Source organism: Hippopotamus amphibius, chromosome 9, assembly GCF_030028045.1.
Source record: "Hippopotamus amphibius kiboko isolate mHipAmp2 chromosome 9, mHipAmp2.hap2, whole genome shotgun sequence".
Lineage (NCBI taxonomy): Eukaryota > Metazoa > Chordata > Mammalia > Artiodactyla > Hippopotamidae > Hippopotamus > Hippopotamus amphibius.
Window position 1 is genome coordinate 24,847,649 of NC_080194.1, and position 21,368 is coordinate 24,869,016.

The following is a 21,368-nucleotide window of genomic DNA, read 5'->3' on the forward strand; positions in this document are numbered from 1 at the left end:
GGAACTTCAATTTTCATCTGCCAAGTAGATCAAAGACACAAGCAGCAGAAAAAGAAATACACAAGTCTAAATTTAGTCCTCGCCCACATTGGCGAACTCCTTTCCCAGAGTGTGTCGGCTGCCGCGTGGACACGGCGTGGTGTGAATGATCTTCATCTGAGCAGAGTCCTAAAGGTCCTACTGAAGGTGCTGATTTGCAAGCATGCTCTGCTCGTGTCCCTGAAAGCTTTGTTGGCTGTCAGGGAGCAGGGAAAGCTCTGGAAGGTTTTGGACCTCAAGAAGTAGCTGAGGAAAGGACAATAAACGTGAGCGAGAAAAGGCACAGGTACAAATGAACACAGACACACGCACTTTAGGGAAAATGAAAATTCGCTCTGAGAGAACACTGAACATTTCAATACACATTTAAATAAGGAGGCCTACCTAGTAATGGAAACACAGGCTAACTGATTTAAGCTTAAAATACACAGACTGAGATTTCTGAAACATCTGGGCTGTGCTTCCCCGCCACCACAGCTGGCACATCTCATGAGACTAGAGCAAAAAGCAAAGCATAGTGATGCTCTTCTCCCACTGTGTGGACATAAAGCATTTTGATAAATTCTCAACAGCACCATGCAGCAAAGGATCCAAAGTGCGGGGCTGGGTGTCGCAGGCAGCTACTCGAATGCTGGGTGACCCGGGCAGACCACGGCAGCAGGAGCCCCGGCGAGCGGGCGGCTCTCTGCCTCCTGGTAGCCACCACTCCATGTTCCTGCCGCAGCCGTGCGCCCACGGCTCACACACCAGGCTCGGTGGAGAGAAACACCGAATCTGACTTACCTTTCAAAGGACAACTGATTTCTTCAAGGACTGGCTTTTGTCCTCCAGCCAACCTGTCAAACCTATCTTTTCCTGGTGACCACGAATACGCTCTGCTGGTTAAATTTAGACTCTGAGAGCCTTTTTTAACTTGTCATTTCACTCCAGAGAAGGGCAGCTCAGTCTCTTCAGTGACAAGAAACTGCAGTTGGAGAGATACAGCGAGGTCCCAGGAGGGGCTCACGGGTTCCCGCACCCCTGCCCTCCACCTCCAGGAAAATGCCTTCCGCACATCCCAGGCATATGGGCAGCGAGTCTCGTTTTAAAGGCCTCTAGGAACGGAAGGGCCACCATTCCACTTCATAATCTAACTCTTCTGTAACCTACAAAGTCCTTCCTGACGCTTTCTGGGAGACAAGAAGAAAATGGTCTGTGGAGACCAAGCTTCCAGCCTCAGCTCCGCCTCCCACTACGTGCAGGTTATTTAACCTCTTTGAACCTCAGTCTCCTCCTCTGTAAAATGAGCATAACTCATGGGGTTCCCATGAGGATCGAGGAAATTTCAATAAAGTGCCCGGCTCATAGCAAGCACTACATAACTGTCAGCTGCTGCTGCCGCCGCTGTCACTGCTGCTATTACTTCCGTTACTATCACTGCCGCCGCCATCACTACTATCACTGCTGCTCTTGCTTCCGTTACGATTACTGCCGCCGCCATCACTACTATCACTGCTGCTCTTGCTTCCGTTACGATCACTGCCGCCGCCATCACTACTATCACTGCTGCTATTGCTTCTGTTACTATCACTGTCGCCGCCATCACTACCATCACTGCTGCTATTGCTTCTGTTACTATCACTGCCGCCGCCGTCACTACTATCACTGCTGCTATTACTTCCGTTACTATTGCTGCCGCCGCCATCACTACCATCACTGCTGCTATTGCTTCTGTTACTATCACTGCCGCCGCCGTCACTACTATCACTGCTGCTATTACTTTCGTTACGATTACTGCCGCCGCCATCACTATCACTGCTGCTATTACTTCTGTTACGATTACTGCTGCCGCCGTCACTACTATCACTGCTGCTATTGCTTCTGTTACTATTACTGCCGCCGCCATCACTACTATCACTGCTATTACTTCTGTTACTATTACTGCTGCCGCCATCAGTACTATCACTGCTGCTATTACTTCTGTTACTATTACTGCTGCTGCCATTACTACTATTACTGCAGCTATTACTTCTAGTACGATTACTGCTGCTGCCATTACCACTATTACTGCCGCTATTACTTCTGTTACTATTACTGCTGCTGCTGCTTCTACTCCTATTACTGCTACTGCTATATTACTGCTGCTAATATTCTTAACCCAGCTTCTCCAGCTGTCTGATCTCAGCTCACCTCTCTGCACCTCATTTTACTTTCCTGACATGAAAAATAAAGGTCACGCTGACAGGAGGGAGTCTGGCAGGATGAAATGAGGTGAGACCTGGAGCCTTCAGCCCACTGCCAGGCACACAGGAAGTGCTCAGAGATGTCAGGTCCCTTTGCTGTGTTCCTCTCCAAACTGAACAGCTCTCAGTCCAGACGGGACATATTTCCCCTGGTTCTGCTTTTAAAGAATGATTAAAAATAAGCAGAACCACTTGGAATTGAAATTATTCACACACATTTGTGAGGCTTCTAGCATGTGACAGGTACCTCCCAGGCCGTGGCTGTTAAAGTGTTAGGACAGACAGAGAGGGTCTCTATTGTCAGGAGAGGCTCACAGTCTAGCGAAGATACATCAGGAGACATTTCCGTTCCTGCCCTGCCTTGGAGCTGAATCATCCTTCTGAATAAATGCTCTCGTTTATTGGGGCTGTCACTGGTGGGTCGCACATCAACTCCACCAAGAAGGGCCTCCAATTATCTGCATTAAGTTACTCGAAGTCATTTGGTTAGTAAGTGGCTGAGCTGGGATTTGGTTATCCCGGCCAAATTATTTGGGTGACAGGCTATTCCTCTGCTCTTAACCACTGCATTTTGCCTCGGGTTTGAGGTCTTGAATCCAAAGAAGCAAGCAAGAAAGAGAAAGGTGAATGAGAAACCCTGACTCCCCAAAACTCACCTGGTGGCATCTGGAACAAGAGTGGGGCCAGTGCAGGCCAGGATGGGGGCTAAAGCTTGTAGCCTGGAAAGCAACCCAGTGGATTTAGATGCTATCTTCTTTCAGCATCACCTTAAGTTACACACAGGCCCTGGGGCACAGAGAGGGAATTTATGAGGCTAGTAAGGCTGTGCCTCTCTTGGAAGGAGGTTCTGAAAGAATTAACTGTAACCTGACCAGAGCATCAAAACTGCCCAGCCTTGGAGCACGTGGTTTTATGTTCCATTAGTACCAGGTGGTCATTTCCTCAGCGGCAGCAGGGGAAGCCTGGGTTGCTCTGGCCAGAGCTCTGCTTGAGCAGTGCTGCCAGGCTCCTATGGGTGTGGTGAGCTGCATGGGAGAGGAGAGACCAGGACTTCACATACCCATTTCACAGAAGGGAAACCAGACTGCAAAGAAGGTGTGGATTACCCTAGAAACATGGGTCCTGAAACTCAAGGTTCCTGTGAAGGACATTTAATCCTGGCAGGCTCACCCTCTGATACACAGCAGGAACAGATTAAGCCTTTGGAGGTGCTGTGGAGGAGAAAGTAGGGTCAGTGTAGTAACCGCTGCTGCTGGGAATCCCAGCTGAGCTTCTGGAGGGCCTGGAGGTATCCCCACCCCTGAAGTTCAAAGAGCCCTGGTGTCTGAGAACCCATTTTCAGGGCTTCCAGGGGACTGCCAGCAGGTGAGGTTGGAGGCTGACTCAGACTGAATGGAATTCTAGATGTTTTCTTCTCAAATATCCCTAACTCCACACGAGCCCTCCATGTGCTCTAGTACCCACTAGATACTATTATTGTTGTTGTTCTTAACAATATGACAGGGACTTCCCTGGTGGTCCAGCAGTTAAGATGTCACAATTCCACTGCACGGGGCACAGGTTCGATCCCTGGTTGGGGAACTAAGATGCCGGATGCTGCATGGTGCGGCCAAAAAAAAAACAACAAAAAAAAACAAAACCAACAACAAAACAGAAACAATACGATAAAACCGGAAGCTAGGAAGCCCAAATCCAATGAATGGAATGGCTGTTTTCCTCACTGAAGAATGGAAGCAGTGGATCCTAACGATGCAAGATGGCTGGTGACAAGTGGGCTTGTCAAGAGGGCTGCGTCCTCCTCTCCAGCTCTCAAGAGGCTGCAAGCCCACAGCCCTGGTCTGGCCCTTCTAAACCACTAGGATGAGTGTACACAGGTAGTTAGGTATGAACCCCTCACTCTTCCCACCAGTAGGGCTCAGTGGCCTCCTTCCTGGAGAAGCAAATGGCAGAAGCAGGTGGGATTCTTTTACCTGTTGGACTCAAGCAGAGCTAACTACAGATGGTGGGGAGTAGGTACCGATAAGAGAAGCAATGCCCCATACCTGGCCCTTTGAGTCCCTTGACCCCTGGGAGTGGCTGGGGGCACTGTGTGGTCATTTGAGATAATGGAGAGGGCAGATGCATGCAGGTCACATGACTTGGGTTCTACTCCTGCTTGCTGTGTGACTCCAGACAAATAACCTAGCCTCTCTGAGTCAGCTGCATCATCTAACTTGAAGGTGACGGTGATAGTTTTCCCCTCATAGATGCAGGGTATGCAGATGAAATGGAACATTAATACAGATCTCATTTGAATCCAGCCGCACTGGTTACCAGCTCTCTTCCCCCATCTGTAATATGGAACTCACCAACCAGGCTGTGATGCCCACCAAGGCACAGCCTAATGCACCCAGCCTAGGAGCGGGCAGGGAGGTACTTGTTATTTTCCACTCTCAGTGACCTCAGAACCCCACCACTCCCCTCCTCCCCCCACCTCCCTTCTGGTGGCGGTGAAGTTCTGGGTCTGTTCTCTGGGTGCCTGCTCAAGGGGCTCGTTGCTTAGGGCAGAAAGCATTTCTCCAGCCTCCTTTCTTCCAGTTGGTGGGACAGCAGCTGCCCCCACCCCACCCCCCGGGTTTACAGCCCATTTATGGCAGGACATCCTGGTCACTGGGTGTTTGTGTAGTGTTTAATCATTAGGAGGTGGCCAGTTCTAATATGGTGAGCCCCAGGGCATCTACAGATAAGTCAGCTATTGCCTCAGTCTATCAGTGTCTGCTTTCAGAATGCTCCTCTCAGAGGGCACAGGGATGACCTCTGACACAGCCTGGAGCTGGGGGAGGTGACTTCTGAAGGGCACAGTAGGACATGGCTACTAGAAGTGAGGCTTTAGGTATCCAAGTAAAGCACCAGCCAGCCTGGAAAACACAAAGTCAGCCTGCAGAGATGGGACTTACTTCCCCTCTGTCCCATTTCCCCCCTGCCAAACCTGGACTGTTCTTCCTCCTCCTTTACCACACAGATATCCCACTTGTTTTCCAAGATCCACCTAAAAGTCCCCTCTCCTCCAGAAATCCTGCTCCAGCCTTCTCACTCTGACCTCTGAATCAGAAAGCATCAGAGACATTCCCCTGCCTGCACTGCCCTTTCCCTTAGTTGCTCATGGCCTGGTCTTTGAGATAATGGAGAAGCCTCGGGTATTTTTAAAGAAGGCGCCACTCCAGACCCCTGTGTACTCACGGGGCTAGCTCTGCACCCCACACATGCTAAGTCCCGGTGACTGCTCCACCAGATGGAAGGGACGGTCACGCCTGAATCATCTCAGTCAGGCTGGCACCTGCTCTTCAGTGAAGACCTGCTCTGTGCCACCTACCCTGCTAAGGGCTGAGCCAGTGCTGGGAACTAGAAAAACAACTGTGTTCGCAGTGAAGAGCCAAGGCCTCTGGCTGGGGAGATGTAACTCATCTGGCTTAAACAGGAGTTTGGTCCAATAAGTGCTGACTAAGCACCTATTGTGTGCCAGACACTATATTATCAGATCCTGGAGATCCAATGACAAACTAAGATAATCCCTGCCTTCAAGCTTAGTACACAGAAAACAGAAAAAAAAAAAAAAAAGTTAAGATTTTGTTAGAAGTTAAAGGATTGCATGAGGCCCTTTGGGAACTCCCAGGAAGGAACCTTACTAAGTCGGAGATGCCTAGCAAGGAAACATTGGAACTGAACGCCGAAAGAAGTATATATGTTAGGCTGGCAAAGCGGGGTCAGGAGAGGGCATTCTGTGCAGAGGGCATCCCATGGGCAAAGGCATAGAACATCGTGGAGCATGCCAGAGACTGTGAAGGGTTTGACGCTGTGGACGAGGCAGTAGGCAGTGAGGCTGGTGTGGCAGCCGGGGCCGAGGCTGCGTGGACCACTCCAGATGCCTGCAAGCAGGTGGGTGACGCACACACTCAGATCTGCAGGTGGGGAGGCTCGCTGAGCTGTGCTGGGGCTGATGTGTGGAGGAACGGGACAGTGGCGGTGAGAGCAGCGGGACTGTGCTGGGAAATGCAGCACATGAGAACATGCCATGAAGCGGCGGGACGCGTGATGCTGAAAAAGAGGCGCAGCTCTCTAGCTCCAGTCGAGCTCACGTCTGAAGTCTGGGAGCTGACCTTGGTGGCACCGGCACCGGAGTGGCTGGCTGGGTCATTAGCATGACAAGTGCTGCTTGTGGACAGAGGCCCTCCGCTCCAGACTTCCTGCAGGGACATTCAAGGCCAGGGCCTGCATGCATTAGCTCCACCAGCTTGCTGGCTTTGCCCTCTAGCCCTTTATTCCAGATCATGAAGAGCACAGACCTCTGGGAGGCTGCCTCGGGGGGGCCTTTGTTTAAAGGGAGAGGCAGGGACATTTAATTGCCTCAGCTAGACACCCTGCTTTACTCCCAGCTCCCCTCCCTTCCACACCCCCTGCCTGGGCAGTACCCCAGGCCCTCCCTCCCAAGGCACCTACAGCCCACAGCTTGTGTTTTGAAACATAATCAGTGTGTGTTCTAAGGCCCTCCTCAAATTATGCCTCTGATCTTTACTTCCAAAAGCAGAGCTGGAATTATAGCTTGGCTCAGGGAGACATTCAAATCCACAGGGTCATAAACCCTTTCAAGTTCTGTTTCAAGACCTTTGCTGAGGATTTTAACAGGTTTGCACCTCTGATGTTGTTATACTGTGGTGCATCTGCTGGTTTTGAGTGGGCCCTCCTGCCAGGAGGTGGAGCGTGCTGACCACGTCAGCTTTTGCCAATTACCCATGGGGGTCCCAGGCCTTACACTGATATCCTGTTTTTTCTCTGGCCAGAGTGCCCTAAGGACAGGAGAAGCAGGGGGACAGGAGCTGAGTGACACTGCCCCCCTGAGCAGAATCACAAAGAGAAGGGTATGTTGTGGCATGGAGGTGAGGCAGGCAGGTGGCCACAGGGCTGGACCTGGGGCGGGCAGGACCTAGACGTCCATCCTGGACTCCCAATTCAGACACTTCAAATTTCCTGTGTGTCTCTTTCCTCATCGGTGCCACTGGCACTCTAATCCTTTATACAATAAAACTGACCGCTGTTTATGGGGGGGTGTATACCAGGCCTAGGCGCTATGCTAACGTTACCCCTGCACAACTCTCATTGACTCCGCACAGCAACTCCACAAAGTGGGCTCATTATTTTTATTTTACAGACGAGGACACAGAGGCTCAGGATGGTTAAGTTAATTGATCTCTGTCACGTAGCTGGGAGGCGGCAAAGTGGAGTCTAAACATGTCAGGGGGTCATAGGTTTGAAATCCTTTATCCAGGAAAGGCAGTAGGCTGGGTCATACCATTCAGTCTCCCACCAGAGAAGCTCCTGGCACCAGCAAACTCACTTCTTGAATGCAGGTTGGGGCCACGGTTAACTTATCTTGAGGACTGGACGAGGACTGAGTGGGATGGTTCACTATAAGCCCCAGCACCAGAATTGATTTGTGTCAGTAATAAGAGTTGTTTACCGCCACTGATGCCTCATTCTGATTGGTCAATGCCTGTTCTGGTTTGTTGATGCCTGCATCTCATTGGTTTTAAATATTTTGCATATTGGTCCTGCATCACAGAAGCCAGACAGTCATTCATATATAATGAGCACTCTTCTGAGCCCGGCTAGGAAGGAGATTCACCTGCAAACAGAACTGACCTAGTTTCTGTTTTACAGGTACTTATAGCCTAGTGGGAAGACATAACAGACAAATAAATAAAAATGAACACAAATGCCAATAAGGGATGTGAAATAAACTGACTGGATGCTCCAAAAGACACTAACAGCTGAGACCTCCATTAGAGAGAGTGGTCAGGGACCATCTCTGAGAGGTGGGTGAGATGTTTAAGTTGAGATCTGAGAAGGAGAATGAGTCAGCTTTATAAAGAGAAAGGGGGAGGGGTGAGACGCACATTCCAGGCAGAGGGAATAGCACATGCAAAGGTTCTGAAGCGGGACAACTGGCAAGTAAGTGGGATGAGGTGAGGCCAGAGAGACGGGCAGGGGCTAGAACACGCCCTCCCCTGGAGACCCTGGTAAGAAGTCTGGATTCTATTCTATGCGTAGTGGAAATCCATTGAGGTAGTTATAGGCGGGGGGGCGGAGAGGACCTGATGTATGTGTTAAAAGGATCACTATGGCTGCAAAGCATTTAGGAGAACACCTACAAGAGTAGCTGTTGCTGACAACGAGGCTCTGAGGCCAGGACCCCAGACTGCAGACTGCCAGGAGTCCTCCGGAGGAGTTTAGACAGCCTCCCAAGGGACCTCCATCGCTGGTGTACCCGAGCTCTCACGAGCTGCTCCCACACTAATACTAAAACATGATCCCTTCTCCCTGCAAAAGCTCCTACAGAACAAGGCAGAGGGTACCTGGCGAGCCACCTGCATCTGCGCACGTGGTACTCAGCTTCTGGCTGATGGCAGGACTCCCAGAGTGGCCCCTGCACTCACCCTCTGGAGCCACCTGTGTACCCTGTACAAGACGACACACGAAGAGTCCTGCCCAAGCCAAGATGCCCTGTGGTCCTGCTGCACGCCTCCCCTAGGGCTTCGACTACTGCACCCTCGTGGGCTCCCCACGGTCCATGTCCTGGAAGCCCAAAGAGGGAGCCAGAGAGGGTTGTTTTTTTTTTAAGCCTCATTTTTGCCACCAGAGGGGTTGTGAGTGCCTCTCCCCCAATCTCAGGGTAAGCTAAAGAGAGAGGAGGCGACAGAAATCCTTGAGTCGGGGCTTTGAGCCCACCGAGCCATGCAACCACCTCATTTCCCTCAGTGCCCGTTTAATATCCTCCACACAATCTTGCAACATCCCTCAAAATGTCAGAGTCCCTCTTCAGATCTCATTTCAGGCAACTTTACAGTCCTGAGCACCACGGATTAATGAGGGAGATAAATCAAAGCGTGCAGCGGAAGAGGGAAAACCACGGGGCTCCAGCTGAAGTGCACAAAGCTGGCCTCCTCTTCCTTAAGTCCCAAGACACAAAAGCCACGAGGGTCTACGGCAGAGGCCACTCCTGGAGAATACAGACCCTGAAGGTCCCCAAGGTGTGACCGGTGCGGCAAAGGCAACTCTGAAGCTTCTGCTAGAGGTTCTGGCACCGAAGAAGTTAAATGTTCCTACAGAGGAAAATACTACTCCCACTGCTTCAAGCATCCCCAAATTCTTCCTAAGGAAGGGCTAGAGTTCCCTTTGCAGCAGCAGAGCCTGGCCTGAGCCGCACTCTTTGGCCTTCCAATGAGCCAGGCTTCAGATGAGGAAAACCAGACCTGGGAAGAGGACTGTGTCAAAGGTCAGTGCTCACCTTTGCAAGCACCTCAGCTGGTGCAAAGCACTAAAGAGAGGCTCGCCCATCACTCATGTAGCTCCCCATGAGGGTCACCTTCTGGAAGGGTGGCAGTGAGCCTCTGAACAAAGAGGGAGCCAGCACGAGGATGGAAAGCAAAGGTTTTGTGCCCATAGAGACCCGAATTCAAACCCTAACTTTGCCCCTGACGGCACTGGGGCTTTGGAAAGCAATGTCACCTTTCAGGGCCTGTTCCCTTATCTGTAAAGCTCATGATCTTGTATAAATCCATTCCCAGTTTTGCCCTCTGGGACGCTGGTATACCACACAAAGCCTGCCAACTGCCCGAAAAATCACAGTGCAGGGAAGTCCTTCAAAGCGCCCTGACACCACTCATTCCCAAGGCTGGCCACACCCCTCTGGACAGGCAGAGTCCCCTGCTAGCGCTGATTTAGGGAACAATGTCCTTCCCCGTCTAATTAAATCCTGAGTCACAACACCCACCAAAATAAATACAGCTCACTGCTTATCAGTCACTTGGAATTTTATCTCGATGAAAATAAGACTATGATCCCACGAGCTGCAACTCCTAATATAATTTTGGTGACGCTCCAAGTTAGAGCAAAAATTATCATGTATAATAGGTTTTCTCCCAAATGTCAAAAAGGTACATGCCTCCACCACTCGCCCTGCCTTCTCCTTTCGCAAGATTTCATTTGGTCCTTCAGCCCCGGGCATTCTGCTGTGCCTGCCATCAGCAACACCACTACCTGCCTCTCTCGAGTCCCAGGAGCTCAAGGACCTTAAACATCAACAGATCTGACCACACAGATGAAGGAACGAGGGGTTCAGGGAGGGGAAGCATCTTGTCTAAGATGCTCAATGGTGGCAGAACAGGTCTAGGACAAGGCCTCTTGATTCCCAGTGCACTCCCTCCCTTATCTCATGGACTGTATTCCTCCTTACTGAAGAGATAATGTGCGCTTTCATCAGTTACTCAGAGTTCATGCTCTCCTAACTCACACTGGCATGACTTTGCTCCCCAAGCCTGGAGGACAGAGCAATCACTGGACCACTAACAATCTCCCTGGGCCTGGATTTCCTCACTAGCAAAGTGAGGGAGGGCTGCGGCTGGTGACTCTGAAGGGTTCTCTCACCCAGCCCTGCATGGTAAGATTCTCTTTGGAGAGGCAGCCTTGGGAAAATACATTTACATGCAAGGTAACCTTGAATAGGAACTCTGGGTTGGCACAGCTGCCCAGCATGACCAGCCTAAAGGCTACACTTAATCAGGAACACTTCTCCACAGCCGGTGTAAGGGTTCCTTCTACACCAGGCTTACTTCATCAGCTCTTACATTTCAGTCACAGAAATCACAGCTGGGCTGCTCTTCAAACATGACAAAGATATTAAAGGAAACAAAAGGAAAATCCCAAGTGGATAATGAAATAAGCAGACCTATTTTGACACTTCGGTAATATTTCTCAAGGATCTCTCAAATCGTCACCGACAGGTAAAGAAACCTCCTGCATTTTATTACAGTAACAACAATTTCCCAACATAGGATTTTCCCAACATTTAGCCCCCAGGGCCACCCCAGTCCTTCCAGCTGCCACAAATCTCTTTGGCACATGGCGTTATGATGGCTTATTAAGGCTCCTCTCCCCTCAATTTGACTGCAAGCTTCTTGAGGGCAGGGAGCAGGGACGATGTCCTGACTCACCTTTGGATCCCCAGGGCCTGGTGCATGGGAGATGCTCTGTCAAAATTACACAGTCCTCAGCATTTTCTATAAGCTGTCACATATCAAGACATAGCCCAGAGGCTTCCCTGGTGGCACAGTGGTTAAGAATTCGCCTGCCAATGCAGAGGACACAAGTTCGAGACCTGGTCCTGGAAGATTCCCACATGCCTTGGAGCAACTAAGCCCATGTGCCACAACTACTGAGCCTGTGCTCTAGAGCCCACAAGCCACAACTACTGAGACCACGTGCTGCAACTACTGAAGTCCACGTGCCTAGAGCCTGTGCTCCGCGACAAGAGAAGCCACCGCAATGAGAAGCCCATGCACCACAAGGAAGAGTAACCCCACTCACCGCAACTAGAGAAAGCCCGAACGCAGCAACAAAGACCCAATGCAGCCAATAAATAAATTAAAAAAAAAAAAAAAAAAAAGACACAGCCCAAATACTTTGTTGAAATACAACTGACCCATAGCATTGTCTAAAATTCCTCAGCCGATTCGGTCAGCGTGTTCCTCATCAATGTGCTCACCTTCCGCCACTGAGGCCATCAGTCAGACTAGGCGCCATGGTCCTCGTCATCTGATAGGTATGCAGTAACTATGTGATGAACTGCATGATTCAGAGTCGGTTACATAATGGGTTGGGGTGGGGGTGGCATGAGGCTCAGGCTGACACTTGTATGTAATAAAACAATGAGTCACTAAGTAGTTCTCCATGTATTTTGTTCTCACAGGCACCTGGCAAAAATGTACTTCTCTTCACCTTTGAATTTAAGTGTAGCCCTGTGACTTCCTTTGGCCAATGACAAGTGAGTGGAAGTTACAGGGGCCATTCCTGGGCAGAAGCTTTAAGAGGCAATGTGTCTTCTCTTTGCCATGGGGATAGTCAATGTTCTAAACGGTCATCTCTCTGGCACCCTGGGTCCTAGGGTGAGAATGATGTACAACATAGCCTCCTGCTGATCTGCAATGGCCAGATACTGAGGGTCGGTTTTGGGAGTTGTTTGTTATGCAGCACAACCTAGCCTATCCTAACTGCTGCAAAGACTTGCCCAGGTACTCAGATTAAAACACATGATGTTATTTTCTGTTCCAGGGCACAAGAGTAGTCAGATTCTGACTTGGGAATGGTGGCCTATGCTTTGGGTTGCTGGGGTAGGAAGCACAGAAAAAGGTGCCCTGTCTGGTGGTTTCTTTGAGGGAGTTGTATGTTTGGTTTTTTTTTTTTTTTTTTTTGGCCATGCCGCATAGCATACGGGATCTTAGTTCCCCTAACCAGGGACTGAACTCATGCCCTCTGCAATGGAAGCATGGAGTCTTAACCACTGGACAACCAGGGAAGTTCCTGGTCTTTTCTCTTTGGCCTCTCACTCTTGCTTTTGTAATGCTAGATGTCTTCTCATCCATACTTGGAACCACCATCAAGTCTCCAAATTACCCCTTTAAGCAACTATTGAAAAGGCACCGCTTTTGGAAAATGTACTTTGGGGGAGTGACAGTCCTCTGTCCCCTAACACACACACTCTGCTGTGCTTCTCCTGTGGCACACCCTGGAACAAAACTACGAACCTGGGCAACATGAGGGAGTGGAGGCTACAGTATAGTGGGGCCACTATACTGCCTTTTTTTTTTTTTCTTTAAGTGAAAACACTGCATGCTTGAGAAATGATACTCCATAGACCATTCTTTCTCTTCTATTTACATCCCCCTGGGAGAATTCCTTTGTGGCTTAAGGTGCAGATGGTTTGCTTCCTGTCAGCACCAACCCCCCGATCAGCACAGGTGGCCTCTGCCCACCCATTCCACAAGCAGCCGCTCTTACCTAAAAAGGAAACCAGTGGTATCGGCAGAAAAGAGGCCCTTGGGAAAGGCCAATGCAGTAATTATTACCCTGTTACCACGGAAATAGAGGTTTGCCTCTAAGGCTCCTTTTATGAGCTTTAAAATGAAAGTGACTTTCACTCCCTCCTACTTTGTGTTCTCTTGCTACAGGCGAGCAGGAGAAGAAAGGGGAAAGGGATGGAAAGGAAACACAATGAAGATCACTGATGCTGGGCACTGCGCTAGAGGCATCTTCTTATTCCAAGTAGATGAGTATAACCCTGGAATGCAGAACCAGGAAAATGCTCAGGGGCACTAGTGGGTGTAACAGGCAGTTATAGGGCAGTGAGAAGGAGCAGGCCAGGAGAATGAGAGGAAGACAGGGGAAGGGCTGGGAGTGACAGAGGGATGGAGAAGGAGAGAGAGAGAGCAATTGATTGAGCCAAGCAAGGCAAGATGAAGACAAAATAGTATGGGAATAGTCCGGGAGGGGGTCGGGGGAAGGAAGGCAAAGTTCATTTTCACTTGGGCCAGTAGGAAGCTCAATGCTGAATTACTGCAAATATGAAACCATGTTGGACCTTATGTGTATCTGTATTCTCAACTTCTTCCCTTTTCCACATGTCATATTCTAACTTCCATTTCCCCCGTCCTAATGCTACATGCTTTTAATTTATAATTGTTCTTTTATTCTAAGCTGTTATGGAAAGAAGAGGGCTTAATTAGTTAATTAATATAAAGGAAAGAGAACTGCAGAGGTGTAGAGCCCAGATTGCCCTGAATGGCTTGCAGGACTGAGGAATAACCAGTGTATTTATCTTTGTTCGTTACTTTATAAAGCACTTTCCCCAACTTCACCTCCAGCACGCCTCACAATAGTCCCGTGAGGCACATGTGAGTACTGTCCTCATTTTAGAGACAAAACCCTGAAACTCAGGAATTTTAACTAGAGCCAGGGTTTCTGTACAGTAAACCCCACGTTTACTCTATAGCTGTCTTTTGAAATAGAAATGAGCTGGTCTATATCAGCGCTGCCCAAAAGAACTTCCTGCAGTGATGAAATGTTCTCTATCTACTAAAGAGTGTCTGCATTCTCCAGTAGGGTAGCCCTGAACCACGTGGGACCTGGGAGCACTAGAAATGTGGCCCGTGTGACTAAGAAGCAGGCTTTCAATTTGGTTTATTTTGTACTGCCATGGCCACATTCCACTGGGGGCTCCTACACTGGGCAGTACAGAGCTTTAGTCTCTTGCTCCTACTGCATGGAGGCAGGGGAAACAGGGCTAAAATACTGGCAGCCAGAGATGGCATGAAGTGTGATTAGTGACAAAAGAGGGGGAAACACTAGCCCCTTGCCTTACTTGGTGATGTGGGAAGATTAGGAAATGACAGTACACAAAAGACAGAGAGGAGAAAGCGAGGAGGGAGGAGGGAACATTTTAGGGGAGCCCTCCTTAAACCATGGCCCAGCCAAGCAGGCCTGCAGACCCCCAAACTCTGGGTAGAGAAACTCGAGCAATGCCTCAGGGACTACACAGTAGTTGGCCGGGAGCAGGGAGAATTCTTCCAATGACTGCAGAATCTCTGGCGAATCTGTGGACCCTGGATTTCCAGAATCTCTGAAGGGAAGGATCAGCCCTGGCCTGGGATCTTGAAATTGGGGACTCTTCCTCCAGCAAACCACACAAGTTGGCAGAATCCACAAATAGGCATCCCTCCTCCAAGCCTGTGAGGAGGCTAAGGGGTAAACTGGCCCAGCACTGTATAAGAAAGGGCCTTTTCCTTGAGGCCTGAGATCGTGATGGAATAAGGGGTGAGGGTCAGCCCATCTGCAGTGTGCCTGTGTAAAAAGTTTGGGATGGAGGGAGAGGAGTCAAGAAATATACTCTCTTCCCTCTTAATGCAAACTGTTTTGCATTGTCCCTCAAGGATGGAGTTCGCCTTTCCAGCCATCTGAGCATTGTTTACATTTTTAGTAAGTAGGGCCTCATTTAACGAGATGAGACCAAATAAGGGCTGGAGCTAGGGAAGAATCCCTGCATGGGGGCTTCCTATGAGGGCAGTATGTCAGGTAGTTAGAGACTCAGGGGTTCTAGTGGGCCTGGGTTTCAATCCCAGCTTGGACACTAGCCAGTTAGGGATGGATGTAACCTGCAGTGAGTTTACTAACCTAACCCTCTCATAGCTTCAAGTCTATGAAACTAGGATAATATCTCCTCTCAAAAGGTCAGGGTTAGGAATTAATGACATAATGTTTGTAAGGTGCTTGGCACAGCTTCTGGCATATAGCAGTCCATCAGGAAATGGCAACTGTGATTGTTTTTATTATTTTCTGACAAAGGTTGGTATTAGTTTTCTATTGCTGATGTAACAAATTATAATAAACTTGGTGGGTAAAAACAATAAGAATGTGCTATGTTACAGTTCTTCGAGGCAGAAGTCTGAATTGGGCTTCAAGGGTTGAAATCATGGTGTCGGCAGGGTTATGCTCATTTCTGGAGGCTCTAGGGGGGCAGGATCTGTTCCTTTGCCTTTTCCTCTTTATAGAGGTCACCCACACTCCTTGGCTGTGGTCCCTTCCTCCATCTTCAAAGCCAGCCAGGGCGGGTGGTGTGCCTTTCACATCTCAGCACTCTGTTCCCCTCTCCTGCCTCTTCTACTTTTAAGGACCTTGTGATTACACTGGGCCCACCTGGATACTCCAGGGCACTCTATCTAAACGTCAGCTGAGAAGCAACCTTAATTCCCCTGGCCAAGGAACGTAACATATTCACAGGTGCTGGGGATTAGGTCGTGGATCTCTTTGGGGGGCCCCTGTTCTCCCTACCCCAGGCTTGGAAGGGAAAACGAGGGGAGAAGTCGTTCCCATCTGTGCTCCCTCTAGTCTATATATCCCAGCAGGGGCGATGCCTCACAAATAGTTGGGCTGGGGATCTACCACGTGGTAAGGGCTCCTACCAATTCCACCTGCTGGCCAGGGTGCTCTGGCCTGGATTCAGCTCCTCTCTCCAGGTCAGGCCCGAATCCGTGAATGCACTGTCTGGTGCCAGAAGGCTGCGTTGTTCCAGACACATCACAAAGCCAAGCAGTGTCCTGGGCTCTTGGGGATCTTGTGACACTCCCGGCAAGGAAGAAGGGCCCGGCTTGGCAGGCTGGGCAAATACCAGGTTGCATAGTTACATCCACAGAATGTGGGACTCCCTGTTCAAGTGGAAGCTGGGATGGCTCCGAGCACCAAGGCCCGTGTCCCAAATGCAGACAGTAAGTTTACACAACGACTGAAGCCCAACTGAAATGCCATCTGGATACCTAAAATGTGCAGCATTTGCAAAGCAATGAAAATCTTGTAACAAGGGGAAAAAAAGTTTCTCCTTCCTGTTTGGTGATGTAGGAGGGCAATTTTCATTTTGTTCAAGTCTCAGGCTGACGTTTTAACGTGAGGCAATAGTTTTTTTTTTGCTATTTTTATTATTACCTAAATTAATAAAAGCAATTGGCGTTCAGTAAGTATTTTAATGGTTGAGAAGAAAGTTACCAAGTAACTGCAAAGTCCTCCTCAGCATCTATGTGTACAGGAGCCCGGCTTCTGTCCTCCATGTGCTCTCAATGACACGTACATGACCATCAGGGGAGCATCTAACTGCCTCAGCCCACTGCTAGCTAAAGCACGAAGCCGGAAGGGGCCACGGCGGTGCTTTGGACGGACAAAGAAAAGGACCTGAGAGTGGAAATGTTCTCAGAGCTGAGCTTTACGCTTTGAAAGCACTCAACTCACTGGAGTTCAAGAACTTCTGATGGGCTCCGAGGAGACAGCAGTGCGTGCAATCAGCTGGCGTTCCACAAACCACGTGACTGTGGGCCCTGCCCCTGGGCCCACCTTGTTGCTTTCCTTCCCCCTCTCAGGCTGCCAGTCCAGAGACCTCCATGCCAAAGCTCTCTTGATTTATCTGTTATCTGGGGCCAAGAGCTTGTAATACACCCCCTCCGTTTGTCCCTTCTGATCCTCCCTTCTCAGCCACCTGGCTCCAGTTTGCTGAAAGTCGCCCCGATGACTATCAGGTAAACACTGGAGCCCACGGGTGGCGACCGTAAAGAGGGACAGGAGATCAAGGGCAGACTTGGCATCTTGAACTTATGATTGTCATTTATGATTTCTCAGAAGCTGGCTGGTGACATACGAGACTCACCAACAGACATGGTCTCTGTCTCCCAGACTCTGAAGGTACACATTCCTATCAGTTACTTTTAATAACCCTGGAGATACCTCAGCTACATCCTGTCGCCAACAGCCGCGGCCTGCCTGGTGGGTCGGCGTCCTTTAGGGTCTTCTCCGGGAGGGCTGTCCTCTGGGGCTGCACTGCCAAGGCCAGTGATGCTCCTGTTTGCACAGTGGGCTGGTGATCGGCCCTTCTGGTGCTTGTCTTCCCTTTGCTGAGGTCTCATCGGAAATCATCTCTCAGTACTTTTCCTACTTCCTTTGTAGAACTCATGTAGTTTCCTGCCTGTGTGTGAATCCTTAAGGACTAGGCTGTCTTTTTTATAAAAAAAAAAAAAACTTCATGGAAATATCTTAGCTCTTTTTTTCAGGTTAAAAGGGAAGAATTATAGAAAGGTGCTGGGTTCTCTGCATTTTTTTCACCTGTTTAAATTATTTAAACAACATTTCCAGTCACACGGATAAGAAGAGGATTACCTAGCCTGTAGCTATTTGCATACTACTTTTTATGTTTTAATATAGCTGCACACCATCTGTGATATTCTTCCTTGATATTTCACATTAAATTGTCCCAAGCCTACACTATCCTTACCCTAAGCAATATTTGTAAAATCATAGGTTTGAATGCTAGTTGTAAGTTTTTTTAAACTAAAATTAAAATGTAATGTTAAAAAAAATGTTTCCTTGTCTATCAAAAATTATTTTCTATACTATTAATGTTAGCCTCTCACTTTGGGGGAAACACTCATCTAGAACATAGTTTTGGTAAGAGATTTACATGAAGAACTTGACAAAACCAAATCTACTACTACTTCAACTTAGCCAAAGATAAAGCACTTCTATGATCTGTTTAAACTAACTTTGGAGATTAAAAAAATTTAACATATTCAAGAACAGTGCAGAATATCTCACTGCCTGCAGGTCAAAACTTAAATAAAACAGGAAATTCATCAGCATTATTGAGCCTTTTTTTTTTTTAAGTCACCTGAATTCTTTCTTTAAAAGTTGGTCCGTTATCCATTCAGTCTTAAATGATCACCTCTGAACAATTCCAGTTTGGGGAGAACCAGAAGACACTGTTGTCTGTTTGGTCCCACCATGGAGGCTCAGTTGGAACAACAGAACAAATGCCACCCATCTTTCCAGCCCCCAGCCAAATCCTCCACCTCCAAAAGCAGGAGCAAGCTCAGCTATGATCTATAATCATTCCATTAACCCTGCAAGGAAGCATTAAATTAAATTGCCTAGTGCAGACTCTGCTTTTGCTACAGTGGGAAATGTTCCTTATAAGGCCTTCACTTTATGCTAACAGATTTACTAAGCAACTCCATGTTTACAAGAGAACTCAAACAAGCACAACGATTGAGCAAATTGTGAACTCTCCGGTGGGGGTGTTACAACAACTGACTTTTCTCTTGCTGATATTTACCCTAAAGATCTTAGTTATAGAGAGTTTTAGCCTTAGAAAGAGCAGTTTCCAAATGGTGCACCTAGCATTGTCAAACCAACACTTTAAATAAAATTACAGGAAAAAAAGCTGACTTGAGCTGCCACCGTAGTGGAAAGTCTTTTGTCCTCTCTGCTATAAATCACGACCTTGGATGCTGGGGACACTCTGAGAAGGACACAGTCGAGTAGGTGGCAGAGCCTGGGCCTTGGGCAGATGCTAAGTTCCTGACAACTAATTCAGCACTCTCCACACCATCCCAAGTTTCCAAGTCTTCCCCAGAGAGGGTGAAGATTCCTTTTCAGCACATTCCATTTCCGGGGGTAACTTCAGTGTTTGTCTCCTTAGTAATACTGCCCTATTTCTCTGAAGCCAGAGAACTACAGAAGTCATCTCACTCTCTGTAAAATGTATGTCCTGCTAAGAGAAGAGCAAGAAGCTCGTCTTGTGCTACAAATACTTGGCTTTCTGACACACGAGATCTTGCCTCCAAAAAGAGCACAGTGATTTCAAAACACTCACATCGAAATTCCATGTTATGTCTCATCAACCCAGACGTGGAAAGGGGTCAAGTATGCCAGAAAAATCCTTCAACCATCAGATCACTAAAGGGTATTGAAATCGAGAAATACAGCACATCAGAGCTGGAAGGAATCCTGGAAATCACTCAGTCCAAACCCCTTCTTTAATAGGTTGCTCATGGTCCATAGAATTGGTTGTGTCAGAGTAAGGACTAGAAACTTGGAGGCCAAACAGTCTTCTTTATCACAGTGTTTTCTGAAGCTCTTTTTGTCTCTGAAGCGACGAAGACCAGTCAAGCCCTATCATGTCAACTACGCAGCATGCAGTGTGTAAAGCTACATGGTTAAGCCTTGCCTCCCATCACCAGGCCACAGGAGAATTATGGGGAAGCCTGCTCAGCTGTGGCCAGAAGAGCTCCCTTCTACACACAGACCTTCTGTGCATCACCAGAGACTCTGTTCCTTCCAAGGTGCAATACCTAGAAAGCTGGCTTACAGAGGAAGCAAAGCAGATTCCCAGGGCCTGCTGAACTGAAAAAGATGCAGTAGCAACAGTCGAAACGACAACAAAAACTGCCAGCCTGGACTCCTTGGGTTCTTGCTGTCAGAAGCACCATCCCACCCAGAAGCAGGAGGCAAGAGCTGGTCAGTAGCCCTCTTCCACCTGCTGTGCCAGCTCCTAACCCCAGGCCCAGCTTCAAGGCCTCCCAACCTCTGGAGGATTAAAGTAGCATCCATCTGCTTTCACTATCACCACTCTCACTTCTCAGGCCCCTCTGGAATGACCTCCGCACCTGGGCAGCCCCAAGTGGAGCAGGCTTACCTGTCAGCATCTCCGAGGCCAAGGGAGGTGTTTCTTTGCAGCGTCTCCCGCACCACAGCCATCCCATCAGGGAGTCGGTTCAGGCGGCGGGTGTAGAGGCCAAGTCCACCATCGGTCATGTACCTTTGAAAGGAGAAGAGGATGAGGCAAATGTATGGTTAAGAGAAAGTCCTGTACCATCTTGCCGTTCATATCCAGAAGCCCTGCATGGCCATCCTGTGCTCTAAGGGGTAAGGAACTGAGGTGTTCCCGAGGCTCTGTCACTGATCACAGCCCAGGGATAACTCAGCTGATTCAACCCAAAGGATCACCAGCTTGCTAGCAAAAATAAAACTCACCTTAATTAACCCAAACTCACAGGTGTCTATGAAGCAGAAGGGAACTAGTGAATAAAATTAACAGTCAGATGCATTGATGACATTCTTTTTAATGTCAGCAATTATACAAGCAGGTGTTTTACCTAAGTACTGTGAATGAAATTGACAAGACATTGGCAAATTATAGGGGAAAATATTACAGAATAGCACAGTAGAAAAAGTAGGCAAGCTTTTAAGAGGGATAGAAAGAAAAGATGGAAGATACAAGAGCCAGCTTTGTCATCATGGGCAAGTCACTTCTTTGAGTCCTGGGTTTTTCTTCTAAACTATGTGAATATCACAGCCTTCCTGCATCACAAGGTGGACATGAGAATTAGTGAGATAAGGAATATCAAAGTGCTCTATAATTTGTAAAAGTTCACATAAGCAGAAGATGTTGTTAGGATAGTCATCATCTGGAAGTACCTACAATGGTAAATTTCACCTTTGATACTGATGTCTTAAGGCGGGGTGTCCCAAACTCTCAGATTAACAGTAATGCTCTTTTACTTTTCTAGATCTCTCGGTGATGCCATAAAGCTATCTTCTGATGAAATCAGGGGAAGGGGGGACCCCTGAAACTTTCTGTATAGATGGCTGACTATCCACCAATCAGACCAGCTCCTGAAAGATTAGCTCCCAGTAGGAAGTAGTTCGGGTCCAAAGCGGCTTTACTTCATCCACCTTGGTTCCTCCACGACACCCCACAAAGGAGACTGCTCGTGCCATCACCCCCATCTCCACAGGAGAACAACAACGTAAAGCAAAACTCGAGCAGGGCCAGAAACCAAACCCAGATACCTTTAATTCCCATGTGGGCCGCATCAGACCCGCAATACATCTGAAAATGCAAGTGATTTGCATTTCAAGTCAAAT

The 21,368-nt window shown here is 48.5% G+C and overlaps 1 protein-coding gene across 3 annotated transcripts in view; it reads right to left on the reverse strand.

Moving 5' to 3' along the window:
- NAV2 (neuron navigator 2) overlaps positions 1-21,368 on the reverse strand; it is a 389,315-nt gene that overhangs the window by 98,476 nt on the left and 269,471 nt on the right. For all 3 annotated transcript variants that reach the window (XM_057748181.1, XM_057748182.1, XM_057748180.1), the window contains one exon: positions 20,137-20,259. In XM_057748181.1, coding sequence (XP_057604164.1) covers positions 20,137-20,259 — 123 coding nt within the window. The remainder of the gene's footprint in view (positions 1-20,136; positions 20,260-21,368) is intronic.